This window comes from Haliaeetus albicilla, chromosome 9 (assembly GCF_947461875.1).
Source record: "Haliaeetus albicilla chromosome 9, bHalAlb1.1, whole genome shotgun sequence".
Lineage (NCBI taxonomy): Eukaryota > Metazoa > Chordata > Aves > Accipitriformes > Accipitridae > Haliaeetus > Haliaeetus albicilla.
Window position 1 is genome coordinate 6,446,180 of NC_091491.1, and position 21,193 is coordinate 6,467,372.

Here is a 21,193-nt window from a genome sequence, read left to right on the forward strand (position 1 = left end):
CTGGAGTGGAGCTGGCAGCCAGGGCTTTCTCTTTGGTTTGACCCATTTGTGCCCAGTTTTTCAGGAGCTGCTCCGCTGATCCCTGCCCTTAACACAGCCTCCGCACCCGCTCAGCAACGCTGGCTCTGTCCTCCAGCCTCTGCCCCCACCAGGGATGTTTCTCAAGGCCTGGATTGTGTTACCACATTCCTGCCATCACGTGGATGTCGCGTACTCCGGGCATGTGGGGTTGAGGGCCCGGGAAGCCTGTTTTGGGAGCCTTTAATCAGACATGATTTTCCCACAGGGCTACGGTGGGATAAGTGGCGGCTTTGCACCTCACTGTGGCCGGGTGCGGGGGCATCCCGATGGAAAATGCCACAGCCTTGGCTTGAAGGGCTTTGGGAAGGGACCTGCCCCTCTAATCCCCCATACAGGGGTTCACGGGACTAGAAGGAGCATCTCCATCAGGGAATTAGTCACCGGGGAGCTACACCCCAGCCTGCCACCCACCTGCACCCCCTTCAGCCCCATCCCACATCCCAAGAGCCAAAATCCCCTCCAGCACAGACCCCTCGCTCCATGGGGACCCCCCCCACCCTGCTGAAGCCCTAAAGAGAGCGACCGCCCGGCAGCAGGGTGGTCCATGGCAACACATCGACCCCGGTCAACTGCCTAAAGGGAGCCGGACCTTGTGTTTCACTGGGCAAGCACAGAGGGGTGGGGGGGCATCTCTGCTCCCCCAGGGGGGCTGGGAAAGGGGCACCAAGGCAGGGGGTGGATATTTTCTGAGGCATTAAGGGCCATAGTACGGCCGTGGAGGCAGTGCGGGGGGGGGGGGTGTAGGCGTCCCTCCACGGGGCCTCTGGGGTGCGCTGTCCTCCTGCCCTGCCTGGGGCTGTGGGGTGGGCCCAGGCCCGGGGAAGGGGGGAGCACAGTTCCTGGGGAGGGGGAGGAAGACGTGGGGTGGCCGAGGTGGGCACTGTCCCCACTGAGGGGGCACTTCAGGCCCCCGCCGCCCCACGGGGGATCCCACCACCACCCTACGAGGCCCCACAGGGGAAGGGCTCGGCCCCACACAGCCCCCGCCGCCCCGCGGCGCCCCCTACCCCACAGCGCCCCCTACAGGTAGCGTGGGCTGATCTGCGCCACGCGTTGTCCAATCAGAGCCGGCAAGGAGCTGTCACCGTTGCCTCTCTCCACCAATCGAAAGCAGTGAAGGGCGGGACCGGAGAAAGCCGGGCATTCCACCGGAAGTGTACTCCAGGCACAACTTCCTCTCCTCTGCCGCCGTTGGTCCCGCCTCCTGCCCCTTCTCCGCGTTCTGATGGGCCGTGCCAGCTGTCGCCGAGGCTACCCGAAAGCTGATTGGGCAACCTTCCTGGCTGCGCGCCCCGCCCACATCCGGGACTCTGAGGCGCGGTGGCGACGGCGCTGGGCCGCCATTGTGGTGGGGAAGTGCGGGGCGTTGCGGCAGCCGGTGAGAGCGGGTGGGGGGCAATGGGGGCCCGAGGTGGGCGGGGGGTGCCAGTGGGGATGGCGGGGGAGAGGCCGGGGGTGGCCCCGTCCCCGCCCTGAGCCCCTCTCCACCCCCGCAGGTGCGTCGCCATGGCCGCCGTCTTCCCGTACCGCGGCGGCTGCGCCCCGGTGCCCAGCCCGCTGGCGCCGCTGCCCGACTACATGTCTGAGGAGAAGCTGCAGGAGAAAGGTGGGTAGGGCTGGTCCCTTCACCCCCATCCTCCCGAGCGGGACCGGGCTTGACCCCGCTGCCTCTCTGTCCCCGCAGCCCGCAAGTGGCAGCAGCTGCAGGCCAAGCGCTATGCGGAGAAGAGAAAATTCGGCTTCGTGGACGCGCAGAAGGAGGACATGCCCCCCGAGCATGTCCGGAAGATCATCCGCGACCACGGCGACATGACCAACAGGAAATTCCGTCACGACAAGCGCGTATACCTGGGGTAAGGGGACACCCCCCACCCCACCCCGCTATGTGATGCATGGGGAGGCGAGCTGAGTCCTCCTTTGCTGCCTTGTCAAAGCTCCTCGTTGATCGTTAAAGGGAGAGCCCCTCCTCCAAAGGGCTTTCTGTGTCAGTTGTGCATAGAAAGCAGCATAGTAGCTCAAGGAGGATGGGATAATCAGTTGGACTAGGATAGCAATGCAGAAGAGGATATGTGAATGAAGTTGTTGCTTTGAATTTTTGAGAAAAACGTTACCCTGGATAACACTTTACCTTAGAAGAAGTCGGGGGAGAGTATGAAGTAGTCAGCATATGTTTTTTGCATGATTATAAAGCACCATGACTGCTTCTTTGTTGTTTGGGTTCAGAGAGCTGTCTCACACCGCTCATGATCCATTGCACTAACTTACCATTACCCATAAAAACTCCAGAAACTCATTTGAAACTTTTCTTTTTTTTTCATTTGTAATATTCTTAATGTGCGACAGTCTCTCAGAAGCCAAACCAGTAGAAAACTTTTTGGTAGTGAGATGCATAAAGCACAAGGATAGAATAGGAATGTTGTGGGTTTGTCACTGGAGGCCTTTATGAACAGGTTAAATGAGCAGTTTTCAGGAGTGAAAGGTGTAGAGGTAATTGGGATTGTGGCAGATGGATGGCTATTCCCTTGAGATCCTTTCCAACCCCGATTTTCCTTGATTTCTAATTGTAGTGCTCTGAAGTACATGCCTCATGCTGTTCTGAAGCTCTTGGAGAACATGCCCATGCCCTGGGAGCAAATCAGAGATGTTCCAGTCTTGTACCATATCACAGGCGCCATCTCTTTTGTGAATGAGATTCCCTGGGTCATAGAGCCAGTGTACATTGCTCAGTGGGGGTAAGTGCTTGTTTACTTCACCCTGGTGGGAACTTGTGAGCAAACACATGTGCATCCACAATAAAAACAACATTTAACGGTCTCTGCATTTCTGCCAGGTCGATGTGGATTATGATGAGGCGAGAGAAGAGGGATAGGCGTCACTTCAAGAGGATGAGATTCCCCCCGTTTGATGATGAAGAACCTCCCCTGGATTATGCTGATAACATCCTGGATGTGGAGCCCCTGGAAGCGATTCAGCTTGAGCTGGATCCAGAGGAGGATGCTCCTGTGCTGGACTGGTTCTATGACCACCAGCCGCTGAAAGACAATAGGAAGTACGTGCCTCTCTGGTAGCACAATTCACTGGGAGAGCAGAAAAACAAACGTGCTGCATAAATTACCTATACGTAGCAGTATATAACCTTTGGTTGTGTTATGCTGGGCTACATGTGATGTTGGTGGGGAGAGAAGAACCTTCCCTCAAGGGTGGGAGGGAGAACCTGATTGTTGTAAACCTATGCCTCTTGTCTTCAGCATCCAGTGAGGGCAAACAAGGCCTCTCAATCCAGGAGGGCTGCTGCCCAGTGACCGCTACAACTCTAATGTTTATTACTGTGCCATGAAGATGGCAACCTGGATTGTCTAGTTGGAATTTGAATTGCTACTTGCTAAGAGTGCACAGATGTTGTGTATCAGTTTGGATATGGGGGGAGAGGAACTGGAGCAGTTGGTATTTTCTGGGCAGATGTAGTCTGTAGCGGTCTTTAGCAGTCCTGCAGCCTTTCTTTCTGTCTGGAGGGTATGTGTGTTGGCTGTCCTTGATATTTTCTGCAAATGATGGGTGATGAAAGGTGTTTGGTTGTTTCTGGTCCTTTGGTAAAGGCCCAGTTGTCTTCTGGCTGTGTACTGAGTGTCCGTGCTTTGTTCTTTTGCAGGTATGTAAACGGTTCAACGTACCAGCGTTGGCAGTTCACTCTCCCGATGATGTCCACGCTGTACCGGCTGGCTAATCAGCTGCTCACTGACCTTGTGGATGACAACTATTTCTATTTGTTTGACCTGAAAGCATTCTTTACCTCCAAGGCGCTAAACATGGCTATTCCTGGAGGTCCCAAGTTTGAGCCTCTTGTTAGAGACATCAATCTTCAGTAAGTGTTAGGTTTAGGAGGAAGGATAAGTGGTTATCTGGGAAAAGGGCTGGGAAGGTTGATGTGTTACCAGGTGTCTTGTCTTGGGTGAGCTATTCCTGGGTGTTCGCTCTCTTTAGCATTAAGCCTGTGATGTGCTTGCTGCTTTGGACACTGAATGGTTCGTAGTATGAAGAGAAGTCTAAAGGAAAAGCACTCATATCATGTCTTCAGTCAAAAATGTTTGCCCTTCTGTCCCCCTGAATCCTCATATAACAATTTATTTTTGTCTCATTTGAGGGATGAAGACTGGAATGAATTTAATGACATCAACAAAATTATCATCAGGCAGCCGATCAGGACAGAGTACAAAATCGCTTTTCCGTACCTGTACAATAACCTGCCACACCATGTCCACCTGACCTGGTAAGTGTAGCAGTCTCCAGAGCAGGGAGAGGAGGTGAAAGCTGTCAGGATGCTCTAATACATACTGTGTGTTGTAGGTATCATACTCCAAACGTCGTTTTCATTAAAACAGAAGATCCCGATCTTCCAGCTTTTTACTTCGATCCACTGATCAACCCCATTTCACACAGACATTCTGTCAAGGTGAGTCACTGTCCAAGAGAGCCTGGGATAAACCCTACGTGTGGAGGTGATGAGGCTTTAGCATCTTGTTCGTAACCTTGCTTCTGATAGTGGCACCCACACATAGATACTTCAGGAGAAATCAATAGCCCTTCCTTTCACAAAAAAACCCACGGTTGTCCTTTGTAGTCTTTTTCTACTTCTGGAGTTGCACAAAGCTGTCTCCTTTGGTCTCTGTAGGGTAAAGCCCAATACGTAATTGAAAGTGTTATTTTAGAGTCTTCTGATGGGTTATTTATCTTTTTCCTTGCCCTCGGTGTATTCATGGAGCTGACATCTCCCTTGAGTTACCTCCGTAACACCTAGCTCAGGGTCTGGTAGCCAAAGTTAGTTCTCAGGCCCACTGGGGCCTTGTAGAGTGGTTTTTGCTTCTCTGATACTCAACACTGTGACACTTCTATCATGAGAGCAAAGAAATGGTTTTTACTCGGTTAACTCTGGAAACTGAGCTGAAGCAACCAGGAAACAGATGGCGTGTGGTGTTTCTGCATTTCAGAGTCAGGAACCGTTGCCTGATGATGATGAAGAGTTTGAGTTGCCCGAGTTTGTGGAACCTTTCCTGAAGGATACCCCCCTCTACACAGATAACACAGCCAATGGCATTGCCCTGCTGTGGGCCCCGCGGCCCTTCAACTTGAGGTCTGGGAGGACTCGCAGAGCTCTTGATATCCCACTGGTCAAGAACTGGTGAGTTCTTTCCTGGGAGATGGGGTGTTCTAGCATTTGTGACATTCTTATCTTGTTACAATGAAAATGAAATAAAGACAGACCTTCTGTGGTGATGAGTTTCTAGAGATTTTAGGAGAGTTTCTGGAAACTTGTTATTCTCTAAGGCATGTGAGTTACCTGAAAAATTGAAATATGGTTTATCCCTAGGTATCGTGAGCACTGCCCAGCAGGCCAGCCAGTGAAAGTGCGAGTTTCCTATCAGAAACTACTGAAATACTATGTTCTGAATGCGCTCAAGCACAGACCTCCCAAGGCCCAGAAGAAGAGGTAAGTGGGGTCTGTTCAGTGGGGAACTGCTGGTCTGTGTAGGGAACTCGGCTGATAACAGTCTTTGCTCTCTCCAGGTACCTATTCCGCTCCTTCAAGGCTACAAAGTTTTTCCAGTCGACAAAGCTGGACTGGGTGGAAGTAGGCCTGCAGGTGTGTCGCCAGGGCTACAATATGCTGAACCTGCTGATTCACAGAAAGAACCTGAACTACCTTCACTTGGATTACAACTTCAACTTGAAGCCCGTGAAGACCCTCACCACTAAGGTATTGGTCCATGTGCTATTTTACTCAAGAGTAAACCTGAAGATTGTTAAGTAGCTAGTGTGGTAAGACAGGCCACAGTGCCTCAGCTGTTCAGTTATTGTACAGACCGACCAAATCAGAGCCCTTTCACTCTTATATAAACATTGTTACATAAATCCCAGATTTTTGTCTCTTCCAGGAAAGGAAAAAATCTCGTTTTGGTAATGCTTTCCATCTGTGTCGAGAGGTTCTGCGGCTGACTAAGTTGGTGGTGGACAGCCACGTCCAATACAGACTTGGAAATGTGGATGCATTTCAGGTAGGCTCATTTTTTTTCTTTTTGTTTGTTTGGTTTTTTTTAAGGTGAGGAGGGGAAGTTGAGAGGAGGAGTGGAATATCTGGGCGGGCTTCTATAGGATGCACAGAATGACTGAATGTTCCAGTGTTACGGAGAAGAGGGGGAACAATGAAAGCATGCACCATTGCATGAAATTCTGCTTTTACCCTAGTCGATAAGAATTGATCATTGTACGAGTCAGTGTTAGGAGCTTTGTATGGCCTAATACACTCTGCTCCTGGCTGTATAATAAACCTGCTTCTCGAGGCAATGTATGTATTGTTTATTGTTATGTCTGACTGTGCTCCCTGTGTTTCAGTTAGCAGATGGCTTGCAGTACATCTTTGCCCATGTGGGTCAGCTGACAGGAATGTACCGATACAAGTACAAACTGATGAGGCAGATTCGTATGTGCAAGGACCTGAAACATCTAATCTACTACAGGTTTAATACAGTAAGTTCCACCTTTCCACATGATGGTGACCCCACTCACCAACTCAGCAACAAGGGAGGGATTCTGGAGTGTCAGGAAGTGACCTGCTCTTACCATGTCTCTATTCTCCCAGGGGCCTGTGGGCAAAGGTCCTGGCTGTGGCTTCTGGGCTCCAGGCTGGAGAGTGTGGCTGTTCTTCATGAGGGGCATCACGCCACTGCTGGAACGCTGGCTGGGGAATCTGCTGGCCAGGCAGTTTGAAGGTCAGCACACTGTAAATCTTGGATGTGGGAAGAGTGTGTGGTAAAGATTAATATTGTTTACTTGCCAGCTCAAACTCCAGTTTTCTCTTCCAAGTGGTGGTCTGTATCCATGCTCCATGTCAATCCCAAGAGCTATTGACGAGTTTAGAGCACTTCGGAGACCAGTGCCCCCAGAACAGATTCCAAATGGAAGTCGGATTCCCTGCTGCATAGCACCGTGGGGTCCATAGCTTCCTAATCGTCCACTCCAAACTCATCAGTGATGTTGTGGCAGTGTAATTTCTTCAGACATCCTGCACTTCTGTGCACTCCTGTATTAGGAAGAAGAGGAGCACTGCCCAATAACGTCAGAACTGCTGAAGTACTTTGCTTTTTCTCCAGGCCGTCACTCAAAGGGTGTAGCAAAGACTGTCACGAAGCAGCGTGTGGAGTCTCACTTCGACCTGGAGCTGAGGGCAGCCGTTATGCATGACATTCTGGACATGATGCCAGAGGGAATCAAACAGAACAAAGCCAGAACCATCCTGCAGCATCTGAGCGAGGCTTGGCGGTGCTGGAAGGCCAATATCCCCTGGAAGGTAGGTCTCTGGCTTGGTCTTTTGGTTCATTTTAACATCTCCCAGGTGGAACTGCTCTTGTGAAGGTTCCCACTCCTACTTCCCTCAAGCTACTGTCCCTCCCCAGGTGCCAGGACTGCCAACTCCTATTGAGAACATGATCTTGAGGTATGTGAAGGCAAAAGCTGACTGGTGGACAAATACAGCTCACTACAACAGGGAGCGAATCCGTCGGGGTGCCACTGTAGACAAAACCGTCTGTAAGAAGAATCTGGGCCGGCTGACCAGACTCTACTTAAAAGCTGAGCAGGAGCGGCAGCATAATTACTTGAAGGTACTTCTGCCCTGCCTGAGGTTGCCCAGGTTGGTGCTGTTTTCATAGGGAACCTTTCACTGACTAACGCTGGTGGTGTGGTTCTGCAGGATGGGCCTTACATCACTGCGGAGGAGGCTGTTGCTGTGTACACAACCACAGTGCACTGGCTGGAAAGCAGGAGGTTCTCACCCATTCCCTTCCCCCCGCTGTCCTACAAGCATGACACCAAGTTGCTCATATTAGCTCTGGAGAGGCTGAAGGAAGCTTACAGGTGAGCAGTGGGGAAGTGGTTGTGTTCTGCAGGGGCAGACGTCTGCACTGGGAAAGGCTTCTGACGCTATTTTGTTATCTGTTGTTCCTGGAATTGAGTTTGTTGTAAATTTTACCCTGAAGGACTCAAAGGCTGTAGGTTGTGGCACTGCCGAGGTTGGCTGGGGGTTCTTCGTGGACTCCACCACTTGGGGCAAAACCAATGCCGTGCTTCTAAGCTTGGGGATGTGGATTGTGAAGAGTTACAAATCTTAGTCTTGATCGATTTGGTCGAACAGTGTCTTTTGTCAGTTTAATGCAGTGGCCATTAGTTTGTTCATGCTTATGTGCCTGAGCTGTTCTTTCTCACTTTCAGTGTGAAATCCCGTCTGAATCAGTCGCAGAGAGAGGAGTTGGGCTTGATTGAACAGGCTTATGATAATCCTCATGAAGCTCTGTCCAGAATCAAACGACACCTTTTAACTCAGAGAGCCTTCAAGGAGGTAAGTGTCCTGGTGAAAGCCAGACCATACTAAAAGTTACGCTGCATTCAGGAGCTAAATAGCACTAAGACTTTGTGTTCTCTGTCAACTATAAGCCTCAGTTTTTCCTCTTCTTTTTTTAGGTGGGTATTGAGTTCATGGATCTCTACAGCCACTTAGTTCCTGTTTATGATGTTGAGCCCTTGGAGAAAATCACAGATGCTTATCTGGATCAGTACTTGTGGTATGAGGCTGATAAGCGAAGACTCTTCCCTCCATGGATCAAACCTGCTGACACTGAACCTCCTCCACTGTTGGTATACAAGTGGTGCCAAGGTTAGCGGGGTCTTGTATTCTACGCAAAAATGAGTTTTCTTAATGGGAGCTTGCTTCCTGCAAGTCGCCTTGGGAGCTGAGTTTTCATATTTGCAACTTGCAGTCAATAGTCACTACAATCAGAGACTATATTTTGTAGGTTAATACACTGGAGGAGGAGAACTTCCATAGCGTTTGTGGTTGATTACATATGTCTGCTCCCATTTCTGGATAGACTGGAAGGACCAGAGGCTGAAAAGTCAGGCTTTACAGGAAATATGTTGACTTCCTGTGCCCAGAAGGGTGCTTCTGCGCTCTGATGTGTCAGATAAGATGACAAACTTGTTTGTCTCCTCAGGCATTAATAATCTGCAAGATGTTTGGGAAACGAGTGAAGGTGAATGCAATGTCATGCTGGAATCTCGATTTGAGAAGATGTATGAGAAGATTGACCTGACATTGCTCAACAGGCTGTTGCGTCTTATTGTTGATCACAACATTGCTGACTACATGACAGCCAAGAACAACGTAGTGATCAACTACAAGGTGATGATTGCTATTCAGGAAAGGGCATATGTGGACTGTAAAATTAAGAGGTTTTGGACCCAGGGGGGAGGAGGGGACACAAGACTTGGCAGAGAATGAAGTGATGAGGGAGTAAGAAAACGTTTCTGGGTCCTGCTAAAGAGCAGCTGCTCAGGTAAAAAGTCTCTGATGTATTGTGACACGTTCTCACAATTCCCCTTTATTTCCTCAGGACATGAATCACACAAACTCCTATGGGATTATTCGTGGGCTGCAATTTGCTTCCTTCATTGTCCAGTATTATGGGCTTGTGATGGACCTGCTGGTGCTGGGTCTGCACCGTGCCAGTGAAATGGCTGGGCCTCCCCAGATGCCAAATGACTTCCTCAGCTTCCAAGACATTGCCACTGAGGTGGCCCATCCCATTCGCCTCTTCTGCAGATACATTGACCGTATTCACATCTTCTTCAGGTGAGACCTCTGGGGTGCTGCTTTCCTCAGGTGAACTTTTGTTCTGGCATCTTGCAGCAGATGCTGTGAAAGTGGGAATTAGTTGCTCCTACTCCAGGCTTTTGTTCCCTTTGCTAAGAAAGATCAGGAATATTTGAATTGATAGACATTCCCAGAACTGGGTGTCCACATGCCTCCTCTTGCTTTCTCAGTTTGCTTTTCTACAGCTTCTCTGGACCAGTAGAAAAGCAACAACACCAAAAGTTCAATTGTTACAGATTTTCCACTGGTAAAATAAGCCTTTTCTGGCTTCCCAGCAAGTGGACATAAAATTTTATGTCTGTTCATGAAAAGATAACCCAAACAGTCATGGTTTGCTCTATGCTAATGAAACTGAAGCCCCCTTCAGTGGGAGGATACGGAAATTGGATAGTTACCTTCAAACGTGCTATGGCAGTCAGCTATCCATAAGCAACTCCTTATCTGTCTGGGTGGACTGGTGTTCTGAGAAGTTGGTCATGTAACTCCAGATCCTCTTCTGTGTGTTTTCAGGTTTACAGCAGATGAGGCAAGAGACTTGATTCAGCGGTACCTGACAGAGCATCCAGATCCCAACAATGAGAACATTGTAGGCTACAACAACAAGAAGTGTTGGCCCCGGGATGCTCGGATGCGCCTCATGAAACATGATGTGAACCTGTAAGTGCTGCAACCTGGAAAAAAACAAGTGGTGGGGGGTGGGAAAATTAATTGTAATAAATAACTGTTGGAGACTGATAGGCAGGTGCTCAGGAAGAAAAGTCAGAAGAGGTGAGGGGTCTGTGCTGTAAATCTGACAGTGAGTGATTGGTATAAGAAACTATAGTGCTAGGAAAGCACTGAGAGCTTACCTAGTTTCCATTTTGCTTCAGTACCAGACAGCCGGTCACTGTGCATATCTTGTTTTTCAGTGGTCGTGCTGTATTCTGGGATATCAAGAACCGTTTGCCTCGATCAGTCACCACAGTGCAGTGGGAGAATAGCTTCGTATCCGTCTACAGCAAGGATAACCCCAATTTGCTGTTTAACATGTGCGGGTTTGAGTGCCGCATCTTGCCCAAGTGCCGCACCAGCTATGAGGAGTTCACCCACAAGGATGGTGTCTGGAACTTGCAGAATGAGGTAGGGTGAGGGTTTGACAGGGTGGAAGAGCAGTCCCTGCTTGGCCTGTACCTGGCATGAAAGCAGGTTTTATACCTGCTGGCAGGGGGGTGCCTAAGAGCATGAGTTTGCCAGCTGTGTAACTGGGGCCACTGACAGATGGAGTTAAAATGAACTGGGTATGAACTTTGCTTCCTGAGAGGGATGGGAAATCCTTGGCTGGGGATGAGCAGGGACCTGAAACTGTAGAAGTGCTGTTCAGCCCCTTCTCTCCTCATGTTTCGTAATTGCCTGCTGGCAAGCGCTCACCTTCCTGTCTGTATTGGAGAGAGGGCTCCCAGGAGGGAACTGATGTCCCTGTGCTCTTGTAGGTCACCAAGGAGCGCACAGCTCAGTGCTTCCTGCGTGTGGATGATGAGTCTATGCAGAGATTCCACAACAGAGTGAGGCAGATCCTTATGGCATCTGGCTCCACAACTTTCACTAAGGTAAGGTGGGAGGAAGATGTACGACAGAGCTTTCTGGAGATGCTTGGAGAATGGACTGAGAACTGATCCTCTGCTTTCCTTTCTAGATTGTCAACAAATGGAATACAGCTCTGATTGGCTTGATGACATATTTCCGGGAAGCTGTTGTAAATACTCAGGAGCTGCTTGATTTGCTGGTGAAATGTGAGAATAAAATCCAGACTCGAATCAAAATTGGTCTGAATTCCAAAATGCCAAGCCGTTTTCCGCCGGTGGTGTTTTACACCCCTAAAGAGCTGGGGGGGCTGGGCATGCTCTCCATGGGCCACGTTCTCATCCCACAGTCTGACCTGAGGTGAGTTGTGCTGCTCTAACGCCTGCATGGGTTGAGTGTTGTTAGATGCTTTTTCCCGTAAAAATATCTCAGAATGCTAAACCGTGCCATGTTATAGAGAGATGTTGCCTTTACAGTAGGCCATGGCAGTGTGGCCTGTGAAGTCCTATTGCTCCTAATTCACTCTTGTGCCTCTTTGTTCCAGGTGGTCCAAGCAGACAGATGTTGGCATCACTCACTTCCGCTCAGGAATGAGTCATGAGGAGGACCAGCTTATCCCAAATTTGTATCGTTACATCCAGCCATGGGAAAGTGAATTCATTGACTCTCAGAGAGTATGGGCAGAGTATGCCCTTAAGCGACAAGAGGCTATAGCCCAGAACAGGTGTGTTTCCGCATGCAATCAGACCTGTGTGTGTGTGAGGACAGGCAGCAGTGTGGAGTCTTGCACTGTGTCAGAGTTCTGGAGACCTTGCTTGCCCATGATACATGCTCCAGGCTGCCTGCAAAGCTGCGGTCTTACCTCTGGAGGAGGTACGGACTCTGCAAGCAGCAAGTGCACCCGTGACACAGTTTAAGGGAAATGGTATGGCAAGTGGTGCCAGGAAAAGCTGACATCAGACCCATTTGCAGTTAGTTCTGCGCACTTACAAGGGTAGGATTTTTCTTTTGGCTGTTTGATGTCAGTGTGTTCATAGTGATGGCTATAGACACTTTGCTGAGCCTCTGAGTGCTTGCCATTTTAGAATGTCTCCTGCCAGAGCCCTGAGGTCTGTATTATTTCTCTGATCTCATCACCTGAAATACTCATTAATGCATTGCTGTAAAACTGAGAGCTAACAAAGTGTGGGAATTTTTTTCTTCAGGCGTCTGACACTAGAGGATCTGGAGGACTCATGGGACAGGGGAATTCCTCGTATTAACACGCTTTTCCAGAAGGACCGGCATACCCTAGCTTATGATAAAGGATGGAGAGTCAGGACTGACTTCAAACAGTATCAGGTATTGACTGGAAATTTCTCTGGCTGAGTGTGAGGTTCAGTTACCTGTTCCATACAATGTCCCTTCACCCTGCATTATTGCAGGTGCACTTCCTTGTCTGTCTGCTGCAGGAAGGACTTAGAGCCATGTGTTGGGACTGGTAGAGGCTGTTGAGAACCAAATGCTCCAAAATCTGTAGCTAGCCACTTTTGAAGCATTTCAGTAGATTGCAGTGTCTTGGGGAACGTCACGCTTATCACAACTGAGTATTAAGAAAACACTTCTGGAAAGGGAGAAAGGGTCTCAAAACAAACATTCCAGAATGTTAAGTGTTAATAACAGTGGAAAAAATTACTATTTAAAGCCTCTAATGGTAGCTCTATAGAGGGCCAGTCCCTGAAAGATAAAAACATCATCTTAGTTTCTGCCTAGTCTGAATTGCATAGTAGTGCTGCCTGAACTCATGTTGTAGATGAGCTGTGTCCTCCAGGACTGAGAGTATGAGGCTTTTTACTTGTTCGCTGACATCATCATCATCATCTCGGTTCTTACAATTAGTGCGTCCAGGTTAGATGATCTGAATACAAAGCTGCTCACTAGTGTGCTGTTGTCTCCAGGTCCTGAAACAGAACCCGTTCTGGTGGACGCATCAGCGCCACGATGGCAAACTGTGGAACCTGAACAACTACCGCACAGATATGATCCAGGCACTTGGTGGAGTGGAAGGAATCCTGGAGCACACTCTCTTCAAGGGTACTTACTTCCCCACATGGGAGGGTCTCTTCTGGTAAGAGAAACTTTGATGTGGCCTTGTCTTGTAAACTGGAGCTCAGTGGTGCACCAGGAGGAGTCCTTGGCTCAAGCCGTACTGATTCTGTTGAGACTTTTCTTTTTTTCAGTCATCACTTGAGCACACTGCATAGTTCACTTGCGAGGGCACTTGGGATTGGGCTATAGCTGAGCTTCAGCATGCAAATCCATGGAAATTTCTTTGCATGAAACAATCTTCCCAGCTCCCAGTGTGTGTGTTCCCTACCTCTATTATATGTGGCACGTGGCAGTCAGTGGAGATGAGGGACATATTATGCAATTGATTGTCTGCCCTTTCTAGGGAGAAGGCCAGTGGCTTTGAGGAGTCCATGAAGTGGAAGAAGCTGACGAATGCCCAGAGATCGGGTTTGAACCAAATTCCAAACAGAAGATTCACCCTGTGGTGGTCTCCTACCATCAACAGAGCCAATGTAAGTACCTGGAGTTTGTACCTGTAGGAACTTCCACTGAAATGAGAGCAGTTAATCAATCTAACTAATTCTTCAGAATATCTCTTACAGATGAACTAAACCTTCTTAACAGTAGCTGTTCTGTTTTCTGAACTTCATCAGTTGTGCTGTTGCATGTTCTCACAGCTGCTTTTCCTTTGCAGGTATATGTTGGGTTTCAGGTGCAGCTGGATTTGACAGGCATCTTTATGCATGGCAAGATCCCCACGCTGAAGATTTCTCTCATTCAGATTTTCCGAGCTCACTTGTGGCAAAAGATCCATGAGAGCATTGTAATGGATTTGTGTCAGGTGAGCAGTATGTTAACTTGCTTTGTTTCTGTGCAATGCATGTATGCTCCTTATATACCAACAGAGACTGTCCTAGGGATTTTAGCAGGGCTAGCCTGTCTTCAGCAATTTGACAGAGAAGGGGAGAAAATGGGATTTTCCTGGGTGCCTCTTTTTTAGCTCTCTGTTGAGGATAGATTCTTTAGCTAGGTTGCTTGAACACAACTCATCTTTGACTGCCTTTTCCCAGGTGTTTGATCAAGAGCTGGATGCTCTGGAGATTGAGACAGTGCAGAAGGAGACCATCCATCCCAGGAAGTCATACAAGATGAATTCCTCATGCGCAGATATCCTTCTCTTTGCTTCCTATAAGTGGAATGTGTCACGTCCATCATTGCTTGCAGATTCCAAGTGAGTATTTCCCTTTTCCCTCTCCTTGGTCTTGCTGCAGAGCAGAACTGCTGATCCTGTCATCCTGAGCCAAAGCCCCTATCTCTTGGGCACCTAGGGTTGGTTTTCTCTGGGGACACAGGAGGATGCAATCGTGCCTGGCAAAGTGCAGAACTAGTTTGGGTGGATGGTTGCTGCAACTCCTAGCACTGCCTTCTGCAAAACATGAAGACTGTCTGTTCCTGTTCTCTCCTCCAGTCGATCCTTCCCCTGAGCCAGAGCTCAGGAGCTCGGAAGGGTTCTTTAGGAAACCCGACAAATCTGTGCTGTCTTAGTGCCAGAATCTGGATTGAATTGGACACTCTCTGCACCTGTGCTGTGTTTAGTTCAAGTGAATCCTCACGGGACATTCTGTGGGGGAGATGACTCCTCATGACTATACAGTAGAGGAGTAACTGTGCTGCTTTATTTAAACCTGTATCTGAACCACACTGGCTGAGGGCTTCTCTTAACAGCTTTTGCATTCAGCTGCTGTATGAAGAGAGCAGTAGAGTCCCTTTTCAGGATGGTATGCAGACAGTAGCTGGCTTGAGTGTTCATGCTTGGTGGCAGTTACTCTCTGTCAAAGACATGCAGCAACTGCAGGAGAGTTTTGTGCAAGATTAAATTGTTCTGGCTTGCTTTCTCCTCAGAGACGTGATGGACAGCACCACCACACAGAAGTACTGGATAGATATCCAGCTGCGCTGGGGAGATTACGATTCCCATGATATCGAGCGCTATGCAAGAGCCAAGTTCCTGGACTACACTACAGACAACATGAGTATATATCCGTCTCCTACTGGTGTGCTCATTGCCATTGATCTGGCCTATAACTTGCACAGGTGAGATCTGCACCTTCTGTATTTTAACTGTAATTGTAGTTCATGGCTGTGTCCTAGTGCATCTCCAAACTGGGCTGTATTCTAGGCAGGAGGATGAGGGGAGAAGGCAGAAGCCGGCAGTATGCTGTGAATGGGATAAGGTATCTAGGCAGTTCTTTCAGGTTGCCCAATACATGCTCATTCAATAATAATGGTTCAGTTCTCCCAGCTCACTAGTAATTTGTTTTCTTAGGAGATTTCTGTCAGAGTCGTCTTGGAGCTAAAGGACAGGCTTTGTTTAAAGGCCCCTACAAGTGAGGACAACTGTTCTTCACTGGAGAACTTGGGGGGAAATCCCAGAAAGCAGACCTCTGCTCCAGTGTGCTTGTTAGAGAAGATGCAGCTTTTCTGGGAGTGCAGTGTGTGCATGCTGTGGCTTCCCACTGTGAGGAGGTGTAGGGAAAAGCCATAGGTGAACAGCTCCCAGGAATGTTGCAAGAGAAGTCATACAGTAGTATTCAGCAACCAGAAAGGTGCTGGGCTGCTGCATGGAAAGACTTGTGCGTGGCTGTTGTCTTTTCATCTTGGAGCTGATGGCAACAACTACGTCTTCTGGTTTTTGTCTTCTTCAGTGCTTATGGGAACTGGTTCCCTGGGAGCAAACCTCTGATCCAGCAGGCTATGGCCAAAATTATGAAAGCAAATCCTGCGCTGTATGTGTTGAGGGAACGAATCCGCAAGGGGTTGCAGCTGTACTCATCTGAGCCCACAGAACCATACCTTTCCTCCCAGAACTATGGAGAGCTCTTCTCCAACCAGATCATCTGGTTTGTGGATGACACGAATGTGTACAGAGTGACCATTCACAAGGTGAGGCCAGAGGTTTATCTGCCGGGGGAAAGGACAGGGACTGTAAATGTGCTGTGCTCAGGGTGGTTGTGGAGGCATGCATGATGGAAAACTAGGAATCGACATGGATCCAAATTTTTGCAGTGTGCACAGAGCAGCTCTGACAGTTCTGGTACAGTTCCTGCTCAAAGCACACAGCGAGTCGGCTGTTGCCCAAGTGTGTGGATAGGCTACATTCATCTTCCTGTACTTTTCACTTCTGTTTGTTTTCTCAGACTTTTGAAGGGAATTTGACCACAAAACCTATCAATGGAGCCATTTTCATCTTCAATCCCAGAACTGGACAGCTATTTCTGAAGATCATCCATACGTCTGTGTGGGCAGGACAGAAGCGTCTAGGACAGGTAGGGCCTGGCTGCCTGCTGTGCTTTGGGCTGTGAGCTGGGCATGGGCTCCAACTGCTTGGGACACTCACTTGAGCAGAAGATATCATGAGGGTCTTCATCTTTCTCCCTCTTAACAAGTTTGGAGCTCCAGTTTCCAGTGTGTAACCTATGCTCAGGCAAGCATTAGCATGGGATGTAAAAGTAAAAGAATGCAGGTATTGATGTTGCAATGTTTTTGTGGCTTTGATGCGTAAAGAGCTTACGTCTTCAAGCAGGGCTTGAGAAACAGTGCTGTCCTTACTGTTACAGCAAATCATGTTGCACTTGGCCGTACATCCAGTACAGTGGGAAGACTCTCAGGTGGCAAAGCCAGGGAGGCAGTGTAGCCAGTTATTTTTTCTGAGCCAGTCAGGAGTAACTGAACTCCAGGAATGGGAACTGCCCTCTGTGGTCAGTAAGAAGGAAATGGTGAGCCTTGTCACTGATCTGGAACAAGCCATAAATTCCAGCTGTATTTTTAGAATTTGATTTGAGTCTCTGCAATTCCCAAATCCGTGGAGACTGCTGTTAGCAGGGAGATATTTCTCTAACCCTGCTGTCTTTCTGTAGCTGGCCAAGTGGAAGACTGCTGAAGAAGTGGCTGCCTTGATTCGATCACTTCCTGTGGAGGAGCAGCCTAAGCAGATCATAGTGACTCGGAAGGGCATGTTGGACCCACTTGAGGTAACAATGCAGATACTGCTCTGTGGGGATGTTGTAAAATCTTTGGGAGATTGCAGAACAGTCCTGTGTTCCCGTGAAGGACTTCATCTGGGCCAACATTCTGCAGTAGTTGTGAGCTAATTCCTCTTCTTGATAAACTACAGGTGCACTTGTTGGATTTCCCCAATATTGTGATCAAAGGCTCAGAGTTGCAGCTGCCCTTCCAGGCCTGTCTGAAAGTGGAAAAGTTTGGTGATCTCATCCTGAAGGCTACTGAACCCCAGATGGTTCTCTTCAATCTCTATGATGACTGGCTGAAAACCATCTCTTCCTACACGGTAAGCACAGCATGCCTAGTCTGCATTTTGCTTTGCCGCTGATAAATGAGGCAGAAGCCAAGGCTTCAGAAATCCCTCCCAATTTGTTGCTTGGGAGCACTTGACTCTGAGTCTGCCTGGATTTTCCTTCAAATAGATTCCACTTGCGCTTCCCATGCAGTGTCTGTGTGCCCAAACAGAGGAGTGCTGTACTAGGGCCTTGTATGTTTGGTTTCCTTCCTTCTAACTGCATCTTTTTTTCTTCTCCAAGGCATTCTCTCGTCTGATTCTGATTCTCCGGGCACTACATGTGAATAACGATCGAGCCAAAGTTATTCTGAAACCAGACAAGACAACCATAACAGAGCCTCACCACATCTGGCCAACCCTGACAGATGAGGAGTGGATCAAGGTGGAGGTGCAGCTGAAGGATCTCATCCTTGCTGACTATGGCAAGAAGAACAAGTAAGCCACTGTCCAGCTGCAATAATCCTGTCAGCCTTTCCTTCTTGCTCTGAAGACTCTGTGGCCAGAGTGTTCCTTGTGGAGAGCAGAAGACTTTCAAGGGCCTTTGGCCTTTGTGGGGAAACTGGTTGTTATTATTAATTGCTTTCTAGTAAGGCAGATAAAAACATCTGTACCAAAACTTTTCTGATCTGTGCATCATGTGATGTGATCCCTCCTTTTGTCTGAAAAGTTGTGGTTTCATTTTTCATAGCGCCCCGAGTGGATGTTCTGAGCTTGTGCCTTGGTGAGAGGGATCCAGAACGTATTTTGAAATGCCTGACTTGGGTGGATTTTCTCTTTCAGTGTGAACGTTGCATCCCTGACACAGTCGGAGATCCGAGACATTATCCTGGGCATGGAGATCTCTGCCCCCTCTCAGCAGAGACAGCAGATTGCAGAAATTGAGAAGCAAACCAAGGAGCAGTCACAACTGACAGCCACGCAGACCCGCACTGTTAACAAACACGGGGATGAAATCATCACCTCCACGACCAGCAACTACGAAACCCAGACCTTCTCCTCCAAGACTGAGTGGCGAGTCAGGTAGGAAAGCAGACAGGGCTGTTGTGCGGTGGAAGAGGTCAGAGTGCTCAGAGAGGGATCTGTGCACCCTCTAATAATCGTCTCCTCTTCACAGAGCAATTTCTGCTGCCAACCTCCACCTGCGAACGAACCACATTTATGTTTCATCAGACGATATAAAGGAAACGGGCTATACGTACATTCTTCCCAAAAACGTTTTGAAGAAGTTCATCTGCATCTCAGATCTGCGGGCCCAGGTGAGTGTGTAACGAGTCTGTTACAGTTGTGCTCCACGCTGCTGGGGCACACACCAGTCCTGGGCAGGCAGGAACTAGTGGCAAAGGGCTGGGAACTTGCTGCTGTCCATGTGAATCCCTCTGTGCTTGAGACAGACGCTGGCAATACGGCTGAGCACACAAATTCTAGCCGGGTCCTGGTGGCTCCTTGTGGCCCAGACTTGGTGGGGGGGGAACAGCACTGAACAAAACTACGATGTTCTCCTCTAATGAGAACCTGCCGGTCAAGAGATGCTGTCCTCAGGAATTAAGGGCAGGATCCACCCACGCTCACACAGTTACAGGGAGGTCTCTTCTGGGCTTCTGAGGCAGGTGTTTGTGTTCTAGATTGCGGGTTACCTGTATGGGGTGAGCCCTCCCGATAACCCCCAAGTGAAGGAGATCCGGTGCATTGTGATGGTGCCCCAGTGGGGAACACACCAGACCGTGCATCTCCCAGGACAGCTGCCACAGCATGAATATCTCAAGGTGAGTTGAGCTTCTCCTCCGGATGTGGGTAGAAGGTCACCATCTCCAGTAACGGGGACCTGAGGTGGTGGGGCAGCTTCCCTTGGTCTGTTGTAGATGTGGGACTTAAAGGGCTTGGCCTGAAGCCAGCCTGATCTGGGATCAGGTGAAAGGGAAGCCTTTGGTCCCTGTGTGCTTTCTGCCATGCTTGAAGGGGTCTTGTTTTAAAAGTCTGTCATTTCTCTCTAAAACACTCTCTTTTTGTCAGGAAATGGAACCTCTGGGGTGGATTCACACCCAACCAAATGAGTCCCCTCAGCTCTCACCGCAGGATGTCACCACCCATGCTAAGGTCATGGCTGACAACCCCTCCTGGGATGGGGAGAAGACTATCATCATCACCTGCAGGTGAGGGAACACCTCCAGGGAGGCTTCTGTGTGCCCCTTCTGCTGAGGGGGCCTGTGGGTGCAGTGCTTGGGAACACGTTGAAGTCTCAGACTAAAAATTTGGCAGAAAGGGAGTCTTTGCTCATACCTGGTTTCCCTCCTCCACCCCAGATCAGTCTGACTCGCTCCATCTCTCCTTTCCTTCAGTTTTACGCCAGGCTCGTGCACGCTGACAGCCTACAAACTGACCCCGAGCGGCTACGAGTGGGGCAGGCAGAACACGGACAAAGGGAACAACCCCAAGGGCTACCTGCCATCCCATTACGAGAGGGTGCAGATGCTGCTGTCGGATCGCTTCCTCGGCTTCTTCATGGTCCCAGCGCAAGGGTCCTGGAACTACAACTTTATGGGTGAGCTGTCCTGGGAAAGGGACAGGAAGGGAGGCAATGCGATTAGCCTGGGGAGGAGAAGGAAATAGCTTCTCAGGGAAGGATTCCTTACCTGTTCCAAAGCTTGACCTTCCTCGGAGCGGCTGGCAGGGATACCACCATTGTGGTCTTGACCATTCCTTGGTACCAGCATCGGGGTGTCGGTTCTCAATGATTTTTCAGTGGCAAGAGAGCAAACTCTGATAGAGGGGATAAAGAGACATCTTGTCTAGGGCAGTAACAGGAGGTCCTGGCATGATGAACCACAGCCAGCTGCAGAAGGGGTCAGGAAAGGCGGAGAGTGGCAGACAAACCACTTGACTAGCAGAAGACAGCTATGGGGGCATTGCTCTGTAAATCTCTAGGGGGAGGAACCCAAAGGGTGATGATTTTGTCTCTTCCTCTGCAAGGTTTGCTTAAAAATGGCCTTGCGAGGGTAGAGGGCTTCCCTAAGCTCCTGGTCAATGGTGGAGGCAGAAGGGGCTTTCAGGTGGGTGACAGACTCTCTCTTCCAGGTGTTCGCCACGACCCCAACATGAAGTACGAGCTGCAGCTTGCTAACCCCAAGGAGTTTTACCACGAGGTCCATCGCCCTTCTCACTTCCTCAACTTCGCCCTGCTCCAGGAGGGAGAGGTTTACTCCGCCGACCGGGAGGACCTCTACGCCTAGTCCTGCCCTCTCCTCCCTCCCCACTCTTAGTACTGTTGATATTCAACAGCGTCTGTCTGTCCCTCTGCCCCCCCGATGCTCCTCGCCACCCACTCACGCCCGCGTAGCCCCCCCCGTGCGCCCTGCGCGACGTCTCGGGTTGTTGTACCCTCTCCAGTAACTCAATAAATTTTTTACCGACGGGAACGCTGCCGGTGAGATCCCGCCTCGGAGGTGGAG

The 21,193-nt window shown here is 49.4% G+C and overlaps 1 protein-coding gene across 2 annotated transcripts; it reads left to right on the top strand.

The window, feature by feature from the left end:
- Positions 1-1,356: 1,356 nt before the first annotated feature.
- PRPF8 (pre-mRNA processing factor 8) lies at positions 1,357-21,184 on the top strand. 2 transcript variants are annotated; one of them, XM_069791279.1, is made up of 43 exons: positions 1,357-1,459; positions 1,578-1,687; positions 1,766-1,934; positions 2,649-2,813; positions 2,912-3,130; positions 3,731-3,943; positions 4,223-4,348; positions 4,426-4,531; positions 5,067-5,257; positions 5,447-5,566; positions 5,644-5,833; positions 6,012-6,131; positions 6,469-6,603; positions 6,716-6,845; positions 7,227-7,423; positions 7,530-7,736; positions 7,826-7,989; positions 8,344-8,470; positions 8,593-8,785; positions 9,123-9,310; positions 9,522-9,760; positions 10,292-10,438; positions 10,690-10,900; positions 11,251-11,367; positions 11,454-11,701; positions 11,886-12,065; positions 12,547-12,682; positions 13,279-13,448; positions 13,773-13,902; positions 14,085-14,231; positions 14,461-14,621; positions 15,293-15,484; positions 16,096-16,333; positions 16,588-16,716; positions 17,308-17,421; positions 17,565-17,738; positions 17,989-18,182; positions 18,528-18,767; positions 18,862-19,003; positions 19,370-19,510; positions 19,758-19,897; positions 20,084-20,286; positions 20,820-21,184. In XM_069791279.1, the coding sequence occupies exons 2-43, from the start codon at positions 1,588-1,590 to the stop codon at positions 20,972-20,974; spliced, it is 7,008 nt and encodes a 2,335-aa protein (XP_069647380.1). In that variant the 5' UTR covers positions 1,357-1,459; positions 1,578-1,587; the 3' UTR covers positions 20,975-21,184. The 2 variants fall into 2 exon arrangements, with proteins under 2 accessions (XP_069647380.1, XP_069647381.1); XM_069791280.1 differs by having other exon boundaries at positions 1,409-1,429.
- The last annotated feature ends 9 nt before the right edge of the window (positions 21,185-21,193 follow it).

What these genes read in the sequence shown, in the direction of transcription:
- PRPF8 (XM_069791279.1), top strand. Translation starts at nt 1,588, where the DNA reads ATGGCCGCCGTCTTCCCGTACCGCGGCGGCTGCGCCCCGGTGCCCAGC. An exon ending in CCGCTGAAAGACAATAGGAA is followed by an intron (nt 3,131 to 3,730) that starts GTACGTGCCTCT and finishes GTTCTTTTGCAG; the next exon opens with GTATGTAAACGGTTCAACGT. An exon ending in AAGACTGAGTGGCGAGTCAG is followed by an intron (nt 18,768 to 18,861) that starts GTAGGAAAGCAG and finishes TCCTCTTCACAG; the next exon opens with AGCAATTTCTGCTGCCAACC.